This window comes from Sphaeramia orbicularis, chromosome 18 (assembly GCF_902148855.1).
Source record: "Sphaeramia orbicularis chromosome 18, fSphaOr1.1, whole genome shotgun sequence".
In the NCBI taxonomy this organism is placed as follows: Eukaryota; Metazoa; Chordata; class Actinopteri; order Kurtiformes; family Apogonidae; genus Sphaeramia; species Sphaeramia orbicularis.
This window is the reverse complement of record NC_043974.1, coordinates 26,900,354-26,926,039: the sequence shown is the minus strand read 5'-3', so window position 1 is coordinate 26,926,039 and position 25,686 is coordinate 26,900,354. Positions and strand designations below refer to the sequence as shown.

At 36.7% G+C, this 25,686-nt stretch overlaps 1 protein-coding gene across 6 annotated transcripts in view; it reads left to right on the top strand.

The window, feature by feature from the left end:
- Positions 1-25,686, top strand: part of LOC115438316 (serine/threonine-protein phosphatase 2B catalytic subunit alpha isoform) — a 103,637-nt gene that overhangs the window by 31,053 nt on the left and 46,898 nt on the right. For all 6 annotated transcript variants that reach the window (XM_030161883.1, XM_030161881.1, XM_030161880.1 and 3 more), the window contains exons 2-4: positions 4,085-4,285; positions 23,675-23,799; positions 24,341-24,452. In XM_030161883.1, the coding sequence (XP_030017743.1) occupies positions 4,085-4,285; positions 23,675-23,799; positions 24,341-24,452 (438 nt within the window). The remainder of the gene's footprint in view (positions 1-4,084; positions 4,286-23,674; positions 23,800-24,340; positions 24,453-25,686) is intronic.

Sequence of the window (25,686 nt, the reverse complement as noted above, 5' to 3'; positions counted from 1 at the left end):
ATTTTCCTGTTTAATTCACTGATCATGTAGATTTTCATAAAAGGTCAGAGTCAAATTAAAAGTTATATCAGAACAGAGAAAACTGAAGATAAAGTGATGTTTTCAGCAAAACATACCATTGATTTAACATAAAACAAGTGTCTCTAACCACTGCAATTCGTCAGACTACATGGGTTTTATTGATGAATCAATATTATAGAAGATGATAGTGTTTCCATGCTGACTACAGAGCCTCTGAACTTCAAAGGGGGTCATATAAGGTGACGATGAAAAGTTGAGAACCTGCATTTTTAATGTATTGATTGGATTAGTGACTTGAAAGTTATTAAATGTTGTATATCAGTAGTTGCTTTTGGTTGGAAGTGGCTGTTTTCAACATGTATGATAGCCAAGGCCACTCTTCTCAAACTACAATACACTCAAAATTTATGACCTATTTTTTCTTAATTTGTGTCATTTGGTGCTGCTGGTTAGTTTGATAACCTATTGCAATGGTAACAAAGCTCCTAGTTTAATTAGTAACCTTGTGCCACTTTATATGTAACAGTAATGACACTTTTTTTTTCTCACAGTTTGTATAAGGTGAATATTGCCTGTAGATGTAAACTTAAAGTATAAAGTTACTAGGCAACCACAGGGCAGCATAGGTTGAGTCAAAGCTGACAGAGTGAGAAAGAGGAATAAAATAGCACGTTTTCACTAATGGGTACTTCTAATGTTTTCTTCTTTAATTGCTTTTATTGTGTCTCTGTCCTTTTATCAGCAGAGTCCTGTCATGTTGTCAAGTGTAGGTGACAGTAGGTTAATCTTTCAAAAATAAACTGTTATTAACCTCATCAATGCCACTTTATTCCACCTCTCTAGTGACTGGTTAGCTTCTCAGGCCTAAAGTACAGCTCTAAGAATTAAGCTGGGGTCAAGAAAACTTGGCTTGATTGTAACTACCTAAACTGCGGACATCTGCCCTGCTTACTCAGATAGGTGCACCCCACTCAGTAACCCACTTAGATGGTCACAACCATCAGACATGCCTACTAATAGCAGCTTCCCTCTTACAGTTCCTGACAATTGGTAGACATATCTGTGTTAGAGGGCTGCCTACTTCTCATATAAAATATATATATATAAATAGAAAACATTTCAGCTGGGATCTCTGTGGGAAATATGGATCGCCTATGTACTACTTCTTCATCTGATGTAGCTTCTTTTATTGCATTTTTTATTCATTTTCAACTGTTTACCACACCAAGTTCCAAAGCTTATACGTATACAAGTGTGTTGCCAAAATTCAACCTGAACTAGATTTAATTAGATGAGACTTTATTGATCGCACAACAGGGAAAGTCAATGGTCAAGGCAGCAACAGAATAAAGAGCAAGAAAAAGTGTGTGTGCAAAAAATAATATAAAACTAGTGCTTTGACCCATGGAGAACCACCCTATTGTTTATCTGTTGCTAGGTAACCCACGTCAAGTGATGATTCTATGATTCTGGGGATAGCAATGTGATTGGTAATTAGGAGGCAATTGTATTCCAAAATTACTAATATCTCCCAAAATATTGCTCCTATCGACTTGCCGTGTTCACTAGTCTCTTTCTCGACCAAAAAAACATAAGTATGCCAAACTGCAGCAGTCAGCTCTTTCCAGATTTTGTCTGATGCCCGAGACACACAGTCTCCATTTTCCTTTTATAATATAGGATAATAATAGTAATAAATCTATACAGGCCATGTAGATATTTACAACCTTTCTAACAAGATATAGCATGCATATATTGACAAAAGTTTTATTGTAGAGACGTTGACCCTTAAAATCACTGAACTATCTTTGTGACTTCCAAATGAATTTTTCCTGTACATTTTTTTTTTTTTTATTTCGCATCTTTCTGTGAAAATCCTGTATTTTCATATATTTAATTTACTGGTCATGTAGATGTTCCTAAAAACTCAGAGTTAATTCGAAGGTTATTATATCAAAACAGAAGTGATGTTTTCAGCAAAATATATTTGTTACCGAACATAAGACCAAGTGTCTACAACCACTGTCTTTTGTCAAACTACATGGGTTTTATGCATCTGATGATGATGAAAAGCTGAGGAACTGCATTTTCCCTCAGTTATTCACATGTATTATTAGAATCAGTGGTTCATTAGTTATGAAATATTTTAGATCAGTAGATGCTTTTAATCGCTGGCGACTTTTAGTCTTTAAGGGTTCATGTATTTCATACAGAAAGGTGACTGGATTGCCAGTGATCTGGTGGGAATGGAGAGGTTAAAGGATCATGTTCTACTTCATCACCAAATTTCATGACAACTGGTGCAGGTCTCTTTGCATTGTCAAAACTTAAGGCATTCATTTTTGTAAAGAACTTGTCAAATTTGTCAGCCTAATGGAGATCAGAATGAACAGAATCAGCAGCAATCATTCTGGGGCGGGTTCAGATATGCACTTTAGCAGCTTGAACATCAGTTGCAGAAACATCAGTCACAGGGAAATATGAATGTAACATGAGCTTGACTGAAAGCCAGTAACTATGAGACCTGTTTTACTGGTATTTTATGTGATGTAAGGTCTTAAATTTGACCAAAAAGCCATATATTTAGCTTCAAATGAACAGATGCCCTGTGACAAGAGCCACAGACCTGACTTTTCCTCCTTGGTGGAAGAAATGAATTACTGTTAAGAAAAAAAACAGCCTTTCATGTTTTAGATTTGTAAGGTCCAGTAAATGTGCACTTTGGACATCCACCTGTTAGAAAGCTTTAAATACTGCTGTTGGGATAGAAAGTATCGTCTGTCTGTAGTCACAGTGTGACACAGATAAAGTGCAGGTCTGATTACAACTGATGTAACCTTTTGAAAGGATGGATGTTAACAAACACTCACATACAGACACCAGCTGATCTTTATTGGCTACTGGCTTAGCGAGTTAGTCACACTGGTATGCAATGTGTGAAGTCTGCAAGTAGATGTTAATTAAGAGCATGTGTTGCATTTCTTAAAGGCTGAGAAGAAAGTCCAAATGATGTGGTCTTCAATGTGATTTTTGTACTTTGGCTGACACTAAGTAATTTGCCCATCAGGAGGTTGTAGAAAAGAAATATTAACATCCCTTGCTTTTGTTCAAGCACAGGCTGCTAAAGTACTTTTTTATAATGGCTTCATGAAAAACAACACGTTTTTACCTGTTAAAATGTCGGCCCCTAAAATGGCAGTGACATGAGGTCCACATTATGTAATTCCACATGTCTGTTGTGAACCACCTCTTCATTTTAAGTCCATGTAAAGGCCTATTTGCATAAACATTGTGCATTGTCTATTTTTGTCATGCTGTGATTAGAATGTAAAGTTCACTGCTTTAAATTGAAATGCATGCAAACAGGATTCAGGCTTTTGAAAGCGGCTGTGTATGTGGAATTAGCAGAGCACATTGAAGTGCAGTGAAAAGCTGTCCTTTTATAAGATGATAATTATGGAAATTGACAGTAACAGAGATTTGTTGTAGATCCGGCTATTCTAATTTCCACAATGCCTTCAGGACTCTGTGAAAAATACATAATTTGACTGCTCTGAATAATTGTGACTGACAAATAAGTAAATACGTGTCAAACTGCAAATGAAGTCTCACACTTAATCTATAAATATATATGTGTTTGAGGTTGATGTATATTTGCATGATTTCAGTTGATTTACAGTTGGTTCTAATTTGCAGATATTTCAAGATATATGTCAGCTCTTGGCTGCGACTATTGCCAAATAAACTAGGAACTGTGTGGGTTTGTTATAAATATTGAAAACTCAGTGATTCACAGATCATAGCAGCAATCTGGTAAATTGTCTCAGAGGGTGGGCTTGATGCACGGGAGTGAATTCTAACTCCGACTCCTGCAGGGAGTCGCTCCCCTGAAGGTACAAAGTACCTGCTAATCAAACAGCTTAAATGCCATTTGCTCAGTGATGTGGAATTAAGTGTGCATCCTACTAAGCCTTTTGTCAATGAAAAGCCTATGAAAGCTCTGTAAATATGTAATGAAAGTATATCAGCTTTAATCAGGCTTTTCTTTTTCCTACTCCTTCAGCTGTCCCATTCCCTCCGAGTCACCGGCTGACGGCTAAAGAGGTGTTTGACAGCGACGGAAAGCCCAAAGTGGACGTGCTGAAAGCTCACCTAACCAAGGAGGGTCGTGTGGAGGAAGCGGTGGCTCTGAGGCTCATCGGAGAAGGTGCCGCAATCCTTCGCGCAGAGAAGAACCTGCTGGACATCGAGGCTCCTGTGACAGGTCAGGGCTTCACAAGAACCTAGATATTTTTGCTTGTTTAATCACATATCTTGACATTTTTTCATCAAAATTTATGCACCTTCATTTTTGAGACTTTTACACTCCCTTTCCTAACCTAGTTGTGTTATTCTTATGAAGAAAAAAGTAAGCTCTGCACAGAATAGGCTCACTGTAATCATCTAGTTTAGATAAATGACAGATGATCCTCTTTTACAACCAGAAAACAAACATGGCAAATCAATTATTAATTATTCTCAGACACTTTACAACAATCTACTGATTTCCTGCCTCGTCCATCACTGTATGTTTTTAGCTTTGTTTTTTTTCCGTTAATGTCTCGTTGTCACACAAGTCAGAATCACAGTTGTTTTTGCCTCAAACTCTGAGATGTGTGTCGGCAGCATAGAAACAGTAATGTGTGAATGAAGCAGAACAAAAACTTAATTCTGTTAAGTGAGTCAATATGCCTTGAGGCCGTGCATTGGCCATGTGTTTGGCCATAGCAGTGTGTTCTAAAAAACACGAAAACTTCATTCATATACTTTACTGAAACTAACAAATATGCTGACACTTGTTGGCTTCATTCTTAAAATACACCTGTAACATCTTAACAGACTCTTATTGTTGTCATGCTATCCTTTTTTCTGCAATGTGGTAAAACAAGTCAAAACACAAACATTTTCTACCACTTTGTAGATGCCAAGATTTTCCACAAGATTTCAGTTTTTTTCACAGCTGAGCACTTTTCCTCTCAGCAGCATGCTGCAGCTGAAGTTGAACCCATTCATGCCTGCGTCAGTGAAGGAAAATACTGTAGTAGGAGGCTCACCGATGCATTTGAACACATCCAATGTGTCTATTGTTGTTTCTTCCTGGTCAAGTGCCCTGTTCCTCCATTAAACTTTCTAAATAGGCTTCTTTGATGTTATAATCAAAGCAGACCTACTTAACAGATCTATGGCAACCCATCATTTTCTAATGTGAGATTATTCCCAAAACAAATCCAATCGAGGCCTACATTTATATTGGGCAAGTGCTGAACCTATTAAATTCATGAATGCTGTTTAAACAAAACCATGGCTCTGTTGTCAATGTTTACAGTGGCCATTATGATAAGAGATGAAGGGTGAAAGGCTTAAATAACTGTGTGAGATGTACTATTTGTGCTTTTGTATTAACATAGGCAATAAAATAAGACTAATTCTATTTAATTATCTCATTGTTCAGCCATGTGTGCACATATCTGGGGTTTGACACATATTGTATTAATAGAGGAATGGAATCAATGGGTTAATACTCTGACTGAGGCCCTGTTTACATCTGTAGTTACCATGCATATTGTGTGGTCTAGGGATGTAAACAATTAATCAACAATCGATTAATTGTTGATAAGCATTTGCCTGATTAAATTATTAATTGTCGGTTAATTGCCCTTGTCCACCTGTCCACACCTGTCCGAAGGCTGTTTGTCCGCGCTGCATCGTTACGGCTGGGATAGCCGGTCATCAAACCAGATCATGGCGTTGATGAGTTAGAATGGCTTTAGGGACATGGTGGAGCCAAACACAGACTGGCCTTCTGTTTGTGGGAGCGGTGCACCCCCACATAAATACACGCACAAATGCGGGGTCGGTATCTGATCGGAGCGTTTTCCCTGGAGGCTGGTGTAATCCACAGTCAGTGAGACAGAAGTTGAAAACATTCTCTAGGCTCCTGATCCAGGCCACAGGTATGCCGAACATTATGTCCTACGGTCACCCCGGTGGAGACGGGAAAAGGCGCGGGGGGGAGAGACTTATTATACATATGTATAATATATAATAGTCCAGGACAAACAGCCTGTCCTCTCAAATTAAAGTTTGTGAAGCTTCAGGAGGTAGAGAAAAGATAAATGAGCGAAAAATTCACTTCTGCGGGGGCACAGAATGCACTGCCGCGTACCCCCGTAGTATTATAAGTAGGATGGAAAGTGACGCACGCGCGCAGTTACCATCCAACACGCATGCATCCTCGGCGTGTGGCCGAGTAACACCCCCCCCCCCCCCCCCCCCCGACGAAACGTATGCGCGTGTGCCCACCCAGTACAGACCGCCACACCAACAGATGAATTCCACAGGAAACACTGAATGTATCCAATGGTTCAATAAATCAATCATTAAGGAATATGACATGCTTTTTCATGAAGTATATAAACACTATTTAGCTTTTATTCTTATAGACCATATTGAAAGAGAAATTCAGGTTCTCAGGAAAATCGCCGCTTTATCAATTAATCATTAATCGATCGATAAGGTCAACCAACTAATGATTAATGGATTAATCGATAATTTGCATCCCTAGTGTGGTCAGATCACAGTGGACAGATCTGAGTGTGACTTAAGGACCACTGATGTTTGTATCTCATTTTCAATATAAACCAAAAAATACATCCAGTATTTCCATTTATAAAGGCTAAATTTGGTATTATTATTAATATTATTAGTAATAACTGGGACGAGGTAAAGGGGGAGTAAATATGACAAATTCATGGGGCCCAGCATTTGCAGGGGGCCCAGTGCATATAGGTCAGAAGTTGTGAAAATTTCGTGTAAGTTCTGCAGTAAAAGAGAGGTATAGGAGCCAGGAGTCCAGTGTTCAAATTTAAGTTTTACTTTTGTTTTCAAGCCATTACGGTTGTCACAGCATGGTCAGAAATTTAAAAAAGAAGACTCCAGTGTTCGATGCACTCATACGTCTGTGAACCTTTACAACAGACAGTTTCAGTTTAATGTGCAAACATGCTTGTACTTCTGGTTTTACATAACATATTAGTTGGCTTCATCATGGTCCATGATACAGTCTCATGCACACACATGAATGTGGGTTTCTGTGGGTCTTTATAACATCTAAAACCCAGTAATCTGAAATTCAGGCCTTAAAATGTCTAAGTGATTTTGGTAGAGCTTAGTGATTGGAGATTCATACATTCATTTATTCATTTATTTCGAGCGAGTAAAAATTTACAACACAAATGACTTGCATACCACAGTATCTGATAATACAAATACAATCAAAAGAATACATGCAGGTACAATATTTCAAATATATTCATTTATGCTCAAAAAGGAACGGGAAGAAGATAATTTGTTTAATCCCACCCCCATTGGATTGGATTGGATCTAGTGCTTGGTTGAAGCCCATAAAAATGTGTGCACCTAAGGAACTATGGGTAGGTAGGCCATTGTTTCAAATGGGAAGTCATAAAAATGTAATTGTGTTGTAAAAAGCCACCAGCAAAGATCTACCATCACCCAATACTGTTGTGGATGAACATCATCATTGTTCGCCTCTGGTGCACCTTAACACGGAACAGATGTCAAATTATACCAATAATGGTCTGAAAAAAGGCCTTACCTGCAAAAAATTAGAAAAAGCTCCCACATGCTGTCTCTTGTGTGTTTTTTTTTTTTTTTTTTTTTTTTTTTTTAAACAATATCTTTATTGAACTTTGGTGTACATATTAAACATTCAATATTCATTTGTACAATGTTGTTTTGAAATAGAATACATAGCCTGTACCCCCAACCCACCCCTTCACATGAACAGAACAGAACATCATTTCACTCTCTTACTCTCAGTAGCCGCTTTTCCATTGAGCCTCGAATTGGGTATGTAACTTGCGCATAAAAATGTACCTAATGGAAAAACAACAATTTTGCCAAAACCCTCATTTTTCGATTCAAAGTTTTTGAACTGGCAAGAGGTGGTTTTTCGAACATAGCGCAATTGGTATATCGCGCAAAACTGCAATGGAAAGATGTTTTTCCACAACTAGTGTCACGTGAATAAAAAGAAAACAGGTGTTGATGGACGTTACAATAAGCGAAGAAAAATAGTTTTAAAAGAAACATGGCACGGTATGTGTGGACACACCAGGAAGACTAATCATTTTTTAATTTAGTACGGGATAGAGAGGTAATATATAATAAGAATGAATATATCTGTAAATCAACATGATATTTATGTTTGTCGCCATGTTTATGGAATGACTTCTCGTGTCATCTCGCGATAAGAAATAAACAAGTCATCGCATTTGTGATTTAATGGAAAAACCGATATTACACAGTTCTGTTTTTTGGACATTTAGTAAATATCGGTAAAGTTTTGCGAATATGTCCTATGAAAAAGCGACTAGTGTAAAAGAAAATAAATGTACAAATAAATGTGCCATGGAATAAACAAAACATATTATGGATATTCAAATACAAACAAATGTGATACCTTAACTTTTATATTTTATTGTACATCTTAGGAAAAAAACTTTCAGGTGTCATTCACATTCAAACACCACAGAGCAAAAATCATAATACCATAATACAATACAATGTTGCCTACAGTATTTTGTCCTACATTTCCTGTCAGATTTGTCCAGTATCTGTTTTAATAAACTGTACAAAGGGTTTCCAGATACTTTCATATACTTATACTTTATTTTGAAGACTATATGTTTTTTTCTCCAGAGCCGTACATTGTGTCATAGCATTAAACCTAGCACTAACTGTAGGTGGATCTGACTTTTTCCAACATTGAACTATCATTCTTTTGGCCTGTAATATTGCAAAGTCAATGAATTTCCATTGTTAGAGTTTCAATTTCAGTTCTTTGGATACAGGTGAAGTAGAATTAATTTGGCGTCAAACGGGATGTTAAAAGATCAAACTGTCTTAGTGTTGTTGGCAACCTCAGCTGTCTTTTTTCATGTTGCAATCTTATCACAATGTTTTTTCCAGTCTGTCCGACCTTCATGTGGTATGTGGGCAGCAAACACTCGGCTCATAGAGCATGTTCACATATCAACTGCCCAGGATATCCAAACAGAGGGCAGCAAATCAAAAAATACACTGGTTACTACAACTTCAATAATAGGAGGGATTTTCATAGTGTTCCTGCTGTTGTAGGATTGGGTGATGTGGCTGAAAAAGTTAATACCCTTAAGAGAAATGAAAATGTATGATATGCTATGTTATATTTTTAACAGTAAACCAGCACCAGTTTGTGTTATTTGTACATTTCAAACATAGATTCTTGGTTGTTTTACACTTTGCATTTTTATGTTGGTATGATTCAGTTTGCTGTAATAGTTTATTTTGCTGATAAATGATCTAATAATATTTTATTTGGGGGGAAAATTTGGTGGAAGTTGCTGTTTTATTTATTGTATTACACCTTTACTTTACCAACAAATATGGGGCTTTATTTGTATATCAATATTATCAATATCCCATCCAGCACTCCTTGCCAACATCTTCTCCAACCTCCAAAAATCAATGAAATGCCGTGTTTGCAGCACATAATATTTACAAGCTGTCCGAAAGTATTCCTCACATAAATAACTGAAAAACTCAATGAAATACAAGATAAACAGCACCAGACCCGAAAATGTACTGACTGATGTTAAACACAAGTGTAAAATCTCAATTCAATGCAAATGCCATATTCTTATTTATAACTATTCAGGTTTTTTAACAATATACAAATTGAATGCATTTTCTGCTTTGAAACATTTGTTGTTTTTTTTCCCCATTTGGGAAGGGTGAAGGAAGAAATCTTAATAAACACCAAAGAAAAATTAGAAAAAGAAGTCTAGATTTGGACCAAAATGTCCTTTTTAAGGTGGAGGGGAAATAATAATGACAGCTCAAACAATAGGGTCCATAACTAACACTGAAGTTGTTATATGTTTATTGCTGTTTGTCATGATATCTATTAAGAGCAGTCACTATGAACTGCAAGGCCTGATGGGTAAATGTAGTTTTAGTCTTTATATATAGTCTTGGTTCTGGAGAAGCTTTGGAAAGAAGAACCCAAACACACAGTAAAATATGTCTTCAGGATGACTTGTGGATTAGTATGCAGGTTAAAAGATAGATAGATAGATAGATAGATAGATAGATAGATAGATAGATAGATAGATAGATAGATAGATAGATAGATAGATAGATAGATAGATAGATAGAGTTAAACATTCACAGTTCTTACATAGTACATGTACATTTTCTTTTCTCACCATGCTTGAAAACACAGTAGGCAGAAGTATAAACTTATATGTTTCTACCCTCTTCCAAGTCAAATGATTCTGTTTAAATAAAGAACAGAACGGCAGAAAACAAAACAGCAAAATTTCTTTTAAACACTGACATTACCATCCTGGATTAAATTGCCTTTCCTCCTCCTTATGTACACTACCGGTCAAAAGTTTTAGAACACCCCAATTTTTCCAGTTTTGTATTGAAATTTAAACAGTTCAAGTCCAATGAACAACTGGAAGTCTTCTGTTCACAGTTGAAAGTGAGACTTGCTGACTCTGACCGTTACTGAGCTGTGCTTGAAGCTGTTGTCCTGTGAGTCTCCTATCACTCCAGCTGTTGACTGTCATAAACTTGTCTTCTGATTCTGTTGTGGCTTTGGGTCTGCCAGGCCTCTTCCTGTCAGCATTTCCCCCAGTTTCTGAGTGCCTTTGAATGGTGAAGGAAACTGGACTTACTGACACCTTGACTTTCTTGGCAATTTCTCTGTAGGAAAAACCTATATTTTTAAGCGTTATGATGGTCTGTCTCTCTTCTATCGTTAATTGCCTTTTCATCTTTTCCATTTTTATAGTAACACACTACTTTCTGCAGTACAATACTGTTCAAATATAGCTCACAAAGGTATGGTACCAAAGTGTGTTCCAACACTACTTTTATGCAGACAGAGGGGGTTGTAAGTAATTCAGAAATGTTGGGACACCTGTAGGAATTGGTAGCACCAACTTTCGAGGCTTGATCGACCTCCATTGCTGCAGAACTGCTTTAGGTTGTTAACCCATTTCCTGTTCGCCTTTTTGTATAATTCTGAAATGTACATTATTATTACCTTTTTTTTTTTTTTTTTTTTTTACCTCTGGCAGTTCACCGCTTACCTTTGTACCATTTCAAGCTGTTCATTGGACTTGAATTGCTTGAATTTCAATACAAAACTGGAAAAACTGGAGTGTTCTAAAACTTTTGACCGGTAGTGTATAGTAAAAAATTGTATCTTATATTTTCCTTTAAACTGATTTTTAAAAAAAAAACTATTTCAGTTATTTCTGTCTTGTTTAAATGGTAGTTTTGTAAAACAAATGATGTGCAAAAAAAAGTAATAAATAGCTGTTTAGAAAAATATCTGTGATAGTTGGGACAGGGCCTAAGATGACACAAAAATACAGTATTGTGGAGCATTAAAAATCATAACAGAAATTTAATTGCTATTTAGTGTCACCTGTGTTCTCATGATCAAACAAGAAGAAACAACACATTAGTTCAGTAAATTAAAAAAAGTAGCGGATAATTGGGTCTGTTTTTCCACATTATTTTCTCAGTCATATTAGTGGCCTAATAGTTTTGCACTTAACTGTAAACTGATATAAAATATAGAAAAATATTACAATAAATGAAAAAATGTGCTTGGATGTTTTATTTTTCATTCATCATCAAACAACATGTGAACAAATGCAGTATCAGGTCTCATTGCTAAATAATCTAAAGCTTAATTTTAAAGTCAAACTGTTAGAAGTAAAAAAAAAAAAAAAAACAAAACAAACTAAACTAAAACAACTATATTTGATTTAAGAGAAAAAAACATTGACCCTGAACATTGACTGACTGTAGTCTGAATGAATGATCAGACCTGAAACGCTGCTCAATGCTTTATCCGTAGGATGGATTGTGTTAATTACTTTTGAGGTCAAATAGTGAAGCAAGTTTAAGTCGATCAGTTGATTAGTTTGGCGTCATCATTAACATATGCCTTCGACCCAAACCAGAATAATAATACTAGTAAAAACAACACAATAACACCATTTAGTTTTTTAAACTCAAATACCAGTCAGCTCTGAACCCATGAAGACCGAAAGCATCTACTGATCTAAAACGTTTAATACCTGTTGATCCACTAATCCTATCAGCACGTGTAAATAATTTGAGTAAAATACAGTTATTCATCTTTTCATGGTCATCAGATATGACCCATTTGGATGTTCAGATGCTCCATAGTTACCGTGGAAACGCCTTCATCTTCTACAACATTGATTCACTAGTAAAACCCATGGAGTTGGATCAATGACAGTGGATGGAGACACTTGGTTTATGTTAAGTTTATGATATATTTTGCGGAAAAAGTCACTTTTTGTTCAGTTTTCTCTGTTTTACTATATAACCTTTGAATTTTCTTTGAATTGTCATGAACATCTAAATTAAATATAGGAAACTGAATATAGGAAAATACAGTGAAACATGCAAAATACATAGGATAATATTCTAATAAATGGTGATATATCACTTAAGAAAGGTTAAATAGAGAGAAAAATTCAATCGTCTAATCCCTGTTGATCCACTAATCCTATCAGTACATGTAAACAATTGGTGTAAAATACAGTTTATCATCTTTTCATGGTCATCACATGTGACCCATTTGGATGTTCAGAGGCTCCGTAGTTACCGTGGAAACACCGTCATCTTCTACAACATTGATTCACCAGTAAAACCCATGGAGTTGGATCAGTGATGGTGGATGGACACACTGGGTTTATATTCAGTTAATGATATATTTTGCGGAAAAAGTCACTTTTTCTTCAGTTTTCTCTTTTTTAACTTTTGAAGGTACTTTGAATTTTCATGAACATCTAAATTAAATATTGGAAAATACAGTGAAAAATGCAAAATATAGAGGATAATATTCTAATAAATGGTGATAGATCGCGTAAGAAAGGTTAAATAGAGAGAAAAATTCATTTGGGAACTGCCACAAAACTAGCACGGGGTCTTTATGGTTTAAAACAGATATCAATTATGCTTTACTATTCTGAGTAATTAACTGATGGGTGATTCATATCTGCATTTCGAGCCGTCACTTGCGATCACATCACCCAAGTCGCATCTTAATTCTGGGTGTGAACATGGCCTGAAACTCCACAACACTTCCATCCTTCCACTCAATTCCCACATCTGACTCAAACAAACACTTCTATGATTACAGTCTGCTTTCTTGTGCGGGCCTGAACCCCCGACCCCGGCTCTTCCGCCGTGGTCAGATCATTTACATTCTGAGAAAATCCGCGACCGCATCTTTGGATTGACCGGCAAATCTTCCTTCTTTTTGCTTTGTAACATAGAAACAACAGAGCGGTTGTGTTCTGTGCGCGAGCATAAGATCCTGAGGAGCTGGATTTGTGAGTTCCCTCCCACTCAACACCCCTGTCTCAACCCCTCTCCCACTCACGAGGCCTTTTTTTCAACCAGGATTTCTCCCAGGCGCGTGCTCGTGCTTCTGCTGTGTTTCCCTCTCATGCACGCTCGCAAACCTTTTTTTATAAACACCTCTTTGTTTCTCTCAGCCTCTTCCCTCTCTCTGTCTGCCATGTTTTATCTTTCTGTGTCATGCTCCGGCTCCGGCTCCGTTCCTCCCTCCCTCCGTCCCTTTTCTTTTCCGCTACCGTTTTACACGCTCCAGTTTCAACATAACACATGGTCATCAAATTAGTATGTAAATATTTATCATAGATGCAAAGCGCCATGACATGTCAGCTATCTCTCTCTGTGTCTTTCTGCGTCTCTGCTTCTCACACTCGCGTAGTCACTTCCTGGTTGAGCCAGATGGCAGGTGGGGTTTTCATGGAGGGAGGGGTGCGTGTGGAGCGTCGCTGGCTTAGGCCGCTGAGTACAAGCTGCTCCCATGGCCTTCACACAAGTCACCCATCAATAGAGTTTGTGCAGCTACATCACCAGGCAACGGCGAGCTTTCACACCAATCCTCCACCTGTGCTGATCTGTTTGTGGCAAAAAATATGCTGAATTACATCTCACTTTCAGCCCATTTTAAATAAGTAGTAGTCTGTGCAGGCTTGAATGTTACGTGAATGTACTACTACCTTAGCTGCTGCTAGTATGAGGTCATTCCAGGTATTTTCTTTTAACTTGTTTTGCTCTCTTAGTAAGGATGTGTAAAGTCCTCAGCTGTGGAATTTCCTGTCTCCACCTTACAGAGGGTTTAGCAAGTCCTTGATGTGGATGACAGATACATGTTTAATATGAACGTGTTTGCTCTGTGCAGCGTTTCAAGGCCATCAGACCCTTTGAGCAGGTTCTTATGCAACAGGCTTGCAATGAGGGGGAAAAAAAAAACCCAAGCTGCATATGGACTGATAAATCAGCGAGGTTTGCTTAATGCGGTACACACAGCACCAGCGTTCATGTCGACCAATATTTATCAAGTAGAGGAATGGCAGATATGTTAGAAACCAAGACAGCGCTGTGCGATAAGACCAAACTAATACATCATGTTTTATCCAGATAGTGGCATAGTTTTTCTAAACCCATTGAATAAATAATGTATAGAAAATTAGAGTATGATTATATTTGTTTTTCTTAATTAAAGGCTTCATGCAGGCTTTCAGCCGGGCATTTAACTGAATATTCCGTAAGGATAAACCGCATTCATGTTACAAAAGAAGCCACAAAAAACATACACATAAATGCATGTTGGTTAAAAATTGTGATGGATGGTTACCAAAAACCTTCAAGGGGCTTCACAAGTGGCAACCTCCAGATTTCAAAGATTATTTACAACTGCAATTAAAAATATAGAAGAAAAAAAAAAAACGCAAGCTGCACGAAACTACATTTTCTACAAATAAAATTCTACAATATACCAAGCTTAGAAATGTATCCCATGTGGAAAATTACAATCACTCAGGAGCAGAGTTTTCACAGCTTTTTTAAACAGAATTTGAAGAAGTTCCATAAGAAGAGTTGACAGATTATTCCATATTTTATAGTTTTGGTCAGAGTCAGAGAATTAAAGCTGCAGGAGTCGAAGCAGCAGAATGTGGAAGTACACACCTTTCTTCTGCAGCTTTTTCCTCTTTGTTCAAACTAGAAGACTAATTATAAATACAGACGGACCTGACGTTGTTTCATGTCTAGCTATTTAACAGAATCTGAGCACCTGTCAGTCACGTATGTAGACCACCTACCTGTCTGAAAACACATGCGATTTCTTCAAACTACGGGAAAAAAAACGCTGAGTAGTCTGATACAAGGTTATGTTGATGCAGACAGTTTGTACATCCCAGTAAAAGCTGTATTAGCCAAAACCAGGGTGAAAAACACCAGAATTAGAAAATCCACATCTTCTTTCTGCAGCTTTTTCTTCTTCATCCAGATCAAAAGACTAAATATAGATGATCAGACGCGTTTTGTTGTGGAAAAGACTAGCCTTTTTTGTTTTTTGTTTTTTTTCAATCTTGCAACATGAAGTAGAGCCACTACTAAGAAAAACTTAACCAGGATTACTGATTACTACTGAAAACATGTGGTTTCTACTTATGACATAACCAAATAAATAATAGAGCTTACATTTTATGATGATATATTGTGTATATTTTGTCTTGTGTATCTCCAGTCTAATGTTTATTCCATGGTTCTCATAGTGATTCTGTGTTTTTAAATAACCCCATTGACTGCTTGCCTTAATGCACAGCTCTACATCTAAGAGAAAAATAAAAAAAACATCTATGTTTCAAGGACATCAGGTTCGCGACTTTCCCGTTGCATCATCAATAATGGCTCTTTTCTAATTTATACGGTTGGCCATAAGTGATTGCATTCTCCTTTGCATAAATGCAGGTCTACAGGCAGAAACATAATCATGAAAAAAAAAAAAAAACTAGCTGTATTATGATCCATTCTCAATCAAAACCTGATCTGGCACAGTCCACCTCACTGTGGATTTCTCCCGCTCAATGAGCCCGGCCTTTGGAGTGGCCTGTGTAGGTTCTGAAGCCAGGTTGTGTAATGCCCACAACCCACTCAATAGCTGCTGCCCGCTGATATGCTGCTACTCGGGGAGATCACTTTAGCGCACAGGCAGGAGATGGCCAGAACGAATTGTTTCTCACTCCAGATAATGTACTCCCACCTTCTCTTCTTATGTGGCTTTGGTTCTCACCTCGTTCTTGTGTGTTTTGTGACAAGAGGGAGGGAGGCGAAGCACGTCTGTAGGTGTAGTGGAGCACAGTGATGGGTGGATTGTGTGTTTGCTGTGATGAAGCAGATCGCTTAAGAGGGAGGAGGGATACGTTGTGGCGTTTCTCTTTGATTTGCATCGACCGGCTTCGTCTGAGACAGGCGAGGTGACTGCAGTTCACAGTGACCATTACTTGAAGTCTTTTGGACCGTTGATTAAACTCTCCCCGTCACTGTATCACCCCACAGTTTTCTTGAGCAAGTGACAGCTTTCCAAAAGGTCAGCTGAAGGAGCAGTCCTCCCACACACAGCATGTTTGACATGTGTTTCAGGTGGAATCGAGCCTCCTACTCCCTCTCTGGACTCCCTCCTGCTGCGCTGACTACTAAGAACATGAAAATACTGTTAACATCCCAGAGCAGACTGCAGGTTTTGTGATTTCTGTGCAGCCCCAAAATATTAATGGCAAGCTACATGCACTACATTTTCACAAAAACTGTCCCCTCGGTGGTCATCGTTTTGAAGGTACTGCACTCCGAACCACAGTTAAATGCGGATGCTGTGTAGAGCAAAAGGCTTTACAGAGGAGATGCGTCCATCCACACAGGATGCATTGCATTGTTGCCATTGGTGATGCACTTAGAGGTTCTTTATCAGGTCAGCTGCAGCTTAGGCTTTTTCATTTTGTTTCTCAGTGATACAAGATGGCATTGTTAAAAGGACTGGCTGCCATTGTGATGTTTCCATAGCAATAACCAGCCCTCTGAATGAAACCAGGCAAACCACTAGGATGTCCTGGTTATGTTGTCTTTTTCTAAATGAATGCACATGTAGTAATATTTAACCCCGGTAATGTAACTCTTAATGCAACAGCTGAGTTGGCCCATAGTTTGAGTTAATGTATGATGATGATGATGATGATGATGATGATGATGTAATCATTGTAATTATGTTGGCACATCATTGCCCACTAGTGTCAACGTTTTGTAGAAACCTGTTTTTCTTACAAGCAATGTTTGACAGTCTTGCAAGTGCTGCTTTTTTGTTTTCTTATCTATATTTTAAGATAGATAGATAGATAGATAGATAGATAGATAGATAGATAGATAGATAGATAGATAGATAGATAAGTTGTTGTCATTGCACAATCATACACAGTATAAAATGCAATGAAATTAGGGCTTAATACTTTTTGGCGCAGAGGAAGATAAAAAATATTATAAATGTATATATAAATATACACAGGGCAATTAAAGTGTGCAAAGATATAAAAATATATTAAAACATGTTAAAAGGTAATACAAAGTGCAGGAGCGATTCAGACTGTGCAAAATAACGCAAGTTATTAATATTCTGCATAAATTTAATGTATGAAGCATTTTCTGTCTGGGTTTCCCATCCCCAACCACCATGTGGCTCCTCTGTTAGTGAAACAGATGGATGCAAAGGAAGTGAAGGTAAAGCAGTAACAGGTGCTGCTGAATGTGGAGGCAGTGTTTGTATGTATGCGATATCTTGGACAAATAATCAGCAATGGTAGCTGTAAAATAAAGACATCTTGTAAAGTTACTTAATGCAAGTTTTGCTTGTTAGTATTTCCAACAGCAGCCCTTCTGTGGCCGATGAATAGGTCAAATAGTTACATATTATGTGTAGGTTTTATCATAATTTTACCTATGGGACATAACATCCAGCCTTATCATAATAATATGTATATCCTAAATAAACTATTCATTTATTTATTTTTCTGGACCTCTCAGCCAAAGGCGAGGTACATTCTGGATCAGTAAACTGATTGATAAAAAAATAGCTGAATTAATGCATATTTTATTACAGTCCAGTCTGTCTGTATATATGTAGTGTAATGTTAAGGCACCATCTGGAATTGAAAATTACACCACAAATTTTATACATCATAGGCTATTCCATACATTTGTCCGAATAGTAAAATCTAAATCTAAAAAATCTTGTCTGAAACCAAATCCAGATATTCTTCTAGGATACTTACCTACAATTTTTTGTTAATTGTTATACATTTTTCTTCACTTCATTTCAACAGACCATATGTGGTGGGTGACAGGTCAGACTCAGCCTGATGATACAACTGACACTGAAATCACATCAATGTCAACATCACTGACAATGAACCCACCTCCTCCAGGAAATTATAACTTATATGTTTCTTTGATTGTATTGTCAACATAGAATAATTTTTTGATCTTATCTAAGGGTTGAGGGTCTGCAGTTTCTGTATGCCTACTTTATGTTAAAGATATATGATAATAAAGCAGATTTGGCTCAGACAATTATTTATAGCTAATATTAGGCTTCTCAACTGGAATTGCTGCGTCTTGCATGTACGTTTACATTTACACTTTTTTCCAAAGGAACTTACAGAGGAAGATTAACAATTAAGCTCTCTCTCTACTTCTTTTGTAAAGCACTTTAAAACAACCACAGTGGATAAAAGTGCTGTACAGAAGAATAAATAAAGACTAAACTAAAAGAATAAAGTACAAGAATAGATTAAAAACATAAAACAGCTGTACAATTAAAACCAGTATCATACAGAAGAATAAAAAAACAAAATCACAGAATAAAATACCAATTTTCTGATAGAAAATATCTATAAAAAGATGAATCCCTTAAATGTTTAATGTTATGTCCAGAAATACTTTTTTTTTCATTTATACTTTAACTTAGGCATTCAGTTAAAGTTATCCTGCTCCTTAACAAGGAAAAAAATTTTACATTTGTTGAATTTTTTTTCAGGGAGATGGTGATAGCTGTTAAAATTGGTTATTAATTTTTTCCTGATATTATATCAGCTTTTAAAAATCATTTGTCTTCCTGTCACTCTCTTTATTGTCGCTATTAATCAATAACACACATGCAAAAAAAAAAAAGTCACAAATGAAGCACATCTTAAAGTCAATGGGCTGAACAAGCAGTTCATTAAAAACAACTTCGTCTCTTCTCAACATCTAATTCTGACAGAAAAATATTTAACTTAGCGTAAAGATATAACATTTGCAGATGATTTGTTGTAAATATAAATGAGGGAAGGTGCAGTCGAAGAGGATCTGGGAGTTACGTCATGTCATGTCGTATCATCAGTTTTTACCCATGAATTAAATGAATGGCAGTGTCACTAAACACAAACTAGAGCTTGGCTTGTGTTTAACTTATCCCTGTTTAATCCAATATAATTTAGGTTTCATTAAATTAGAGACCTCAGCGCTCATCTAAAGTAGACCAGCGCATCATGGTTGTCGTCGAGACGTGAAAGGGAGTAAAGACATCCTTAGAAATCTGACACAAAAAACAAGGCTCCTTTTTGAAGCCGGTCCCTGCTGTGGATTTAAAGTCACACGGTGTGGGTTTAATAAAAGACAAATGGTAAAGCAGAGGTTTATGATACAGGCAAGCAGAGCAGATTCTCTGAGCTGTCTCACGAGGCTCGTAACTTGAGATAATTGCTCTCCAGCGCTGTCCTCCACCTCCCGCTAATTGGGTATCTCTCTCAAAGACTGTTTCGCCGGCTCTTATTGTGCTTCTCGCTGCTAGATACAGTTCATAAAGCGACAAACATCGTCACAGGAAAACGAAAGCTCATGTCCTTTTCACATCAGATTTGGCTCTAATAGCTCCGTTGTTATTTACTTAATTAGCTGATTGCTTGCAGAAGTGATGAATCGGAGCTCTTTGACATGCCACGCTTGTCACTGCTGTCATTCTGATAGTGTTCACATTTAATATTGCTGATGGCCATCTTTGTTTATTGCAGCTCTCGGGCAACAAATGTGAATTCTCAAACTTGTTTATTGAACTGGAGATGCTTAACGCCAGATATGGAAAAACACTGTTTGTGTTAATTGCTGTTTTGAGCTAACTTGATGTTTACTGATACCTAACCACTTAATTCACAGGTGTCAAACATGTGTTCCGTGGTCCAAAACATGCCCGCCAGTTGGTCTAATCTGACCCCTGGCGTGAATTTGAGAAGTGCAAAAATTACACTGAAGATATGAAGAATCGATGGTGTTCAACTCATTTTAGTTTAGTGGTCACATACACACCAATATGACCTGATGATGAGTAAAATACTATCATCATAACCTATAAACAATGACAACTACAATTTTTTCTCTTTGTTTTAGTGCAAAAAAAGTAAATTTCCATGAAAATATTGACATTAGCAAACTATCCTTTCATAAAAAAGGTAAATAACTTGCAAAAAATATTAACAAACTGAAATGTCTTAAGAGAAGTAAGTGTAATTTTAACAGTATTCTGCCTGTTACTAAATGTGTGTATTTTTGGATCCACTGTGATCTATAAGTTGTGTAAATGATAAGACAGACAGACAGAATGATAGATTTACTTTACTTTACTAATCCCCAAGGGGAAATTCAAAATATGGTCACCACTCCACAGAAACAGTCACAACCACAGCAACAATAAATAATAAAGAAATACAGACTGTAAATAGCTAAAAACAACATATGCATATGCATCATAATAAGCATATGAAAACTGTAGTTATTTCAGGTTGTTCATGTTATTCACATTTTTAAGGAAACTTTGTAGATGTAAACAGTTTCATAATGTAATTGGACTTTTTTCACTGTTATTATTTTATTAGTTCGGCCCACTTCAGATCATATTGAGCTGAATGTGGCCCCTGACCTAAAATGAGTTTACACCTCTGACCTTAATGCAATATGTCTTCAATAATCATGTGTTATTTTTATATACCTCCAAGCTCACTTTTTCCATTTTCTAAAGGTGGTGACTCTCTCCAGTTAGAAGTAATGATTTTCTGGCAATGCGCCCTCTTGAGCCAACCTATAGACAATTGTTAAAATTGACCAGAAGCTCTTTAGTCAGGCAGTCTCTCATGCACCCTGTGAGTTGTTAAAGGCAGCTAAGCAGTTAACTCGATGGCCTTTGCTCTTTGTGAATCTCCAGGGAAAGGAAGGGTCACGCAGGGTGATTGGAAACCAATCCACTTTGAGTGATTTATGTATTTATTTTTTTATTTTGCCAGCTCCATGTTTCTTCTGTAGATGGACTTGGACCAGGACACTCCTGGGAGATCTTCAGTTTCCCAAATGCCAAACATGTCATTAGCAGCTGCACCGAATCTGACTTTAATTAAGGCCTTATGACATGAGATTACACTCAGGTGTCATGTCAGCTATTTGTAATTACTGTAAAAAGCGTAACTTATTGGAGCGTGTTTAGAAAGTGATCCAACTGAAAGCTTTCCAGTCATTTCCGCCCTTGAACTTTTAGTGTATTTGGCAGAATGAGGTGTGTTCGAAGAGGATGTGGTGGAAGAGCCAAGTATGAAAATGCACACTGAATCCAGTTCTTGTAATTCCTTTCCATATTCACCAACTTTAGTTCACTGCAACAGAATGTGTAGAAGTAGGGAAGGAGTAGGATTATGACATAATTGATGATAGTGGAATATGATTTTTAATATTTAATCTGTTGTAAGGCTCAGGGTTGCTTGTGCTATCCTTAATTTTCTGAAGGTTCTGCCCAAGGGATCAATAAAGTTAGAGCGCATCTTCTATCTAATCTGATCTGTTAAAGATCAACCATGAATAGTGACTGGTGCAGACTTGGATTTGGCACTGTTTTGAAGAGTTTCTATGTAGTGTTGATATTCTGAACTGTCATCAGCAGGGGGATGTCATGTACCAAAACCACCAATGAATCAACACAATGTATTCACAGACTGTCACTCACTGAATAAAGTATGAAGCTCATTGTTTACCCATATTTGTATTATGGTATCTCCAAGCTTTTTTCGTCAAACTAAAACTCGCAATTATTCAAAATAACAGCTGATAGTTTACATTATAGCTCTATTAGCTTAGCCCTGTTTTTAGACAGAAAACTGGCACATTAAAACCACATTTCACCTGTCTGTTTTCTGTACGGTCTGTGTTGTCAGTAGCTAAACTAAAGATCTGTTTGGAATCGTCCAAAGTCAGAACTGTCAGTTGTTTTTTTTTTTTTGACGCTTTTTATTTCTAAACATTTTAGTTTTACAAAACAAGAACATAAAAGTGAAATCTAGGGATGTCAATTATAACATTTGCGTACAACATCAGCTGTTTTTTTTTTTTTATTATTATTATTATTATTAGTATTGTCAAAATTTGTCTGTCCATTTTCTCCAGCACCTTTTTCCCAACTCCTCCTGGAGCCGCAGGTTGAAAGTCATGAGTGCCATCAGTTGAATGTTTTCTTTGATAGAAATAAAAAGACCCAAAGTAGGATGACCACTGATTTTCACATATTACTCCTCTGTTTTATATTGTGCTGGATAGTCTATATTTATAGAATAGAATAGAATAGAATAGAATAGAATGCCTTTATTGTCATTATACATATGTACAACGAAATTAAAAGAAAAAGAAATGTAAAAAGAAATTTACATGACGATATTCATGCAACAGTCAAAAATTCCTTTTTTTCTTTCTTTCTGAGTAATATTGACACCCCTTTTTCTTTAAAAAGAAAAAAAAAAGAGAACAGTGTACTTTGTAGCGATGATGTCCTGCGTAATATATTGTGAGACTGTTTTAAATAAAAATTTAAATGAAAAAATAAAGAAATAAAAAGGCCCTCTTGTAGCCAACATTTTGTTATGGCTTTTTTAGCTGATGAATTTAGTTCAAAGTGGTTAGAAATAATGTTAGAAAATATCTTCCTATGTATCCTTCCTACTGTGTGTTCTTTGCATAATTTTGTACAATGAGCATGAACGTATTTCATTTACAATGATGTTATAATGATTAGCACAAGCGCTTTTGCACAAACTGACTCATTCAGTAACCTAACAATAAACTATCTGGTCAAGGCTGAGAATCACCAGTGTACAATAAAGTGTACCGGAAAAAGACATTCCTACAAATTACCAGACCTGAACCCCATTGAAAACCTCTGGAATGCATTTTTGCTGTGATTGATTCCTCCAAATACTGATTTCCAGGCTCTTCCTGAGTTAAAATAATAGGATTGAACATGTTTTCTTTGCGTTATGTGACATTTTAAAACATGTTCCTGCAAATAAATGCCGTGTTTTTAATTGGACTTTGGGGGAAATGTTAATCTAGAATAAACACAAATTTACTCAAGCTCACACGTACTAAACCTAGTGGTCTCTTAATTTTTCCCAGAGCTGTATATGTAATCCTTTGTGGTTTTACATTTCAGATTTTTCTGTTCTTTTTTGTGATGGGGAAATATGTAAATGAGCCTCTCAGAGTGTGCGAGAAGCTTTCAGTGCTGATTTTCATGTGAGAAAGTAGCTGTTACCCTGATGTGCTTTTATTCTTATTACAGTGTGTGGAGACATCCATGGGCAGTTCTTTGACCTGATGAAACTGTTTGAAGTGGGAGGATCACCAGCATCCACGCGCTACCTTTTCCTGGGGGATTACGTTGACAGAGGGTATTTCAGTATTGAAGTGAGTCCGTGTATTTGTTTTTGTCCTCACAAGAGCCTAATCAAGCATGACGCACGCCATGTACCCGACTGAAATGGTGTTTATTAATAGCTTTCTTTGAGTGTAGATGAAATCAGGCTGTGAATATTGGAGAGGTAATAGGCTTTTGTAATAACTTCAAATGTAGCCCAGATAGCAAATGTCACAGTGTAGCTTAGGGTTATGTAGAGAACAATTTTTAATATGAGGCAGAGTATGTGTATTTAATCTGGGACTGCAGGTTGAAATTTACTTCCCTATATATATTCCCTGTCATCTCATGTCTGAAATATTATATTTCTATTAATAAAACATATTTTAATGGAGTGTGCTGTGGCTGTCCTCTAAAGTTCTGTCATCTCTAAGTGCTGCAAAATGTACCACATGAATGTTTCATTATAAGTTGAATTGCTTGTATTATGGCACACCGTGAAAATGACAGTCTGACGTTATGTTTTATGCTGCTTTTACTTAAAAAGATGAAATGCTAACTGTTCCCATTCTCCTATGCTCTTTGTTTCAGTGTGTGCTGTACTTGTGGGCCTTAAAGATCCTTTACCCAAAAACACTGTTTTTGCTGCGTGGGAATCATGAATGTAGACATTTAACAGAGTATTTCACATTTAAGCAGGAATGTAAGTAATGCTTATGCTTTTCTTCTTTGTCCCCCCACCCCCAATACAAATGATGTCTGTGGCGCTCTATGCAGTGAGGGAGAATTGAGTTAGTTGTTCGTTATATATTTTCACTGCTATGCATCTCGGCATCTCAATGCACTGCCAACAGTCATATATATTAAAGATATACATGATGCTGCTACCACTGCAGTACAATAGATTTACTTTTACTGCAAGGCAAAGGATAGCTTGATTGGATTTCTCTAGATCTTCTTAACCCATAAAGACCTAGTGCTACTTTTGAGGAAGTTCCCAAATTATTTTTTTCCCTATTTCTACCTTTCTTAACTGATTTATCACCAATTTTTTTTTTTTTTTTTTTTTAAATATTATCCTCTCTTTATTTGGCATTTTTTGTTGTAAATCGTGTATTTTCCTGTATTCAATTCACATATATAGATGTTCATGAAAACTTTGTGTAAATTCCAAGGTTATTATATCAGAAACAGAAAAAAAACAAATGAAAAAGTGACTTTTTCAGCAAAGATATCAATAACTGATGTAAAAACAAGTGTGTCCATCCATTGTCATTGATCCAACTCCATGGGTTTTACTGCTGAATCAATGTTGTAGAAGATGACGGTGTTTCCATGGTAACTACAGAGCCTCTGAACGTCCTAATGGGTCATATCTGATGACCATGAAAAGACGAATAACTGTATTTTCCACCAATTATTTACATGTATTGATAGGATTAGTGGATCGGCGGGTATTAGTTTAGATCAGTAGATAGTTTGTGTCACCGGTGGCTGTTTGGGTCTTTATGGGTTAAGCAGGCAGGAAATAATACATTAACTAAAAGTAGTTCTTAGTAGTTTTTCTACCACTACTACTGGCAGTCATCAAGAATTTAATTCACAGTGTTTAGTTTCAACTTCTGTAAAACAAGCCATAATTCAAGACAACATTACACAAAAGATGAAATAAAAGCAGCCTTAAACAAGTCTTCCTCTGTCTCGTTTTAGCCCGAAGCAGAACAATGAGATACAACACATACAGTGCTGTCTTTAGATTAGTTGTTTTTGCAGGGTTGTAATAAGTGTACATATTTATTTCTCAGTCTCTATTAAGATACAACAAGAAAAGAAAAAAAAAACAAAACTCACTATTAAAACACAAGATACTTTTTCTGGCTTTGTAGCTGCATCAGGTGAGAGATATGTTAAAAAAGTGGTAAAAATGAAGAATTTAA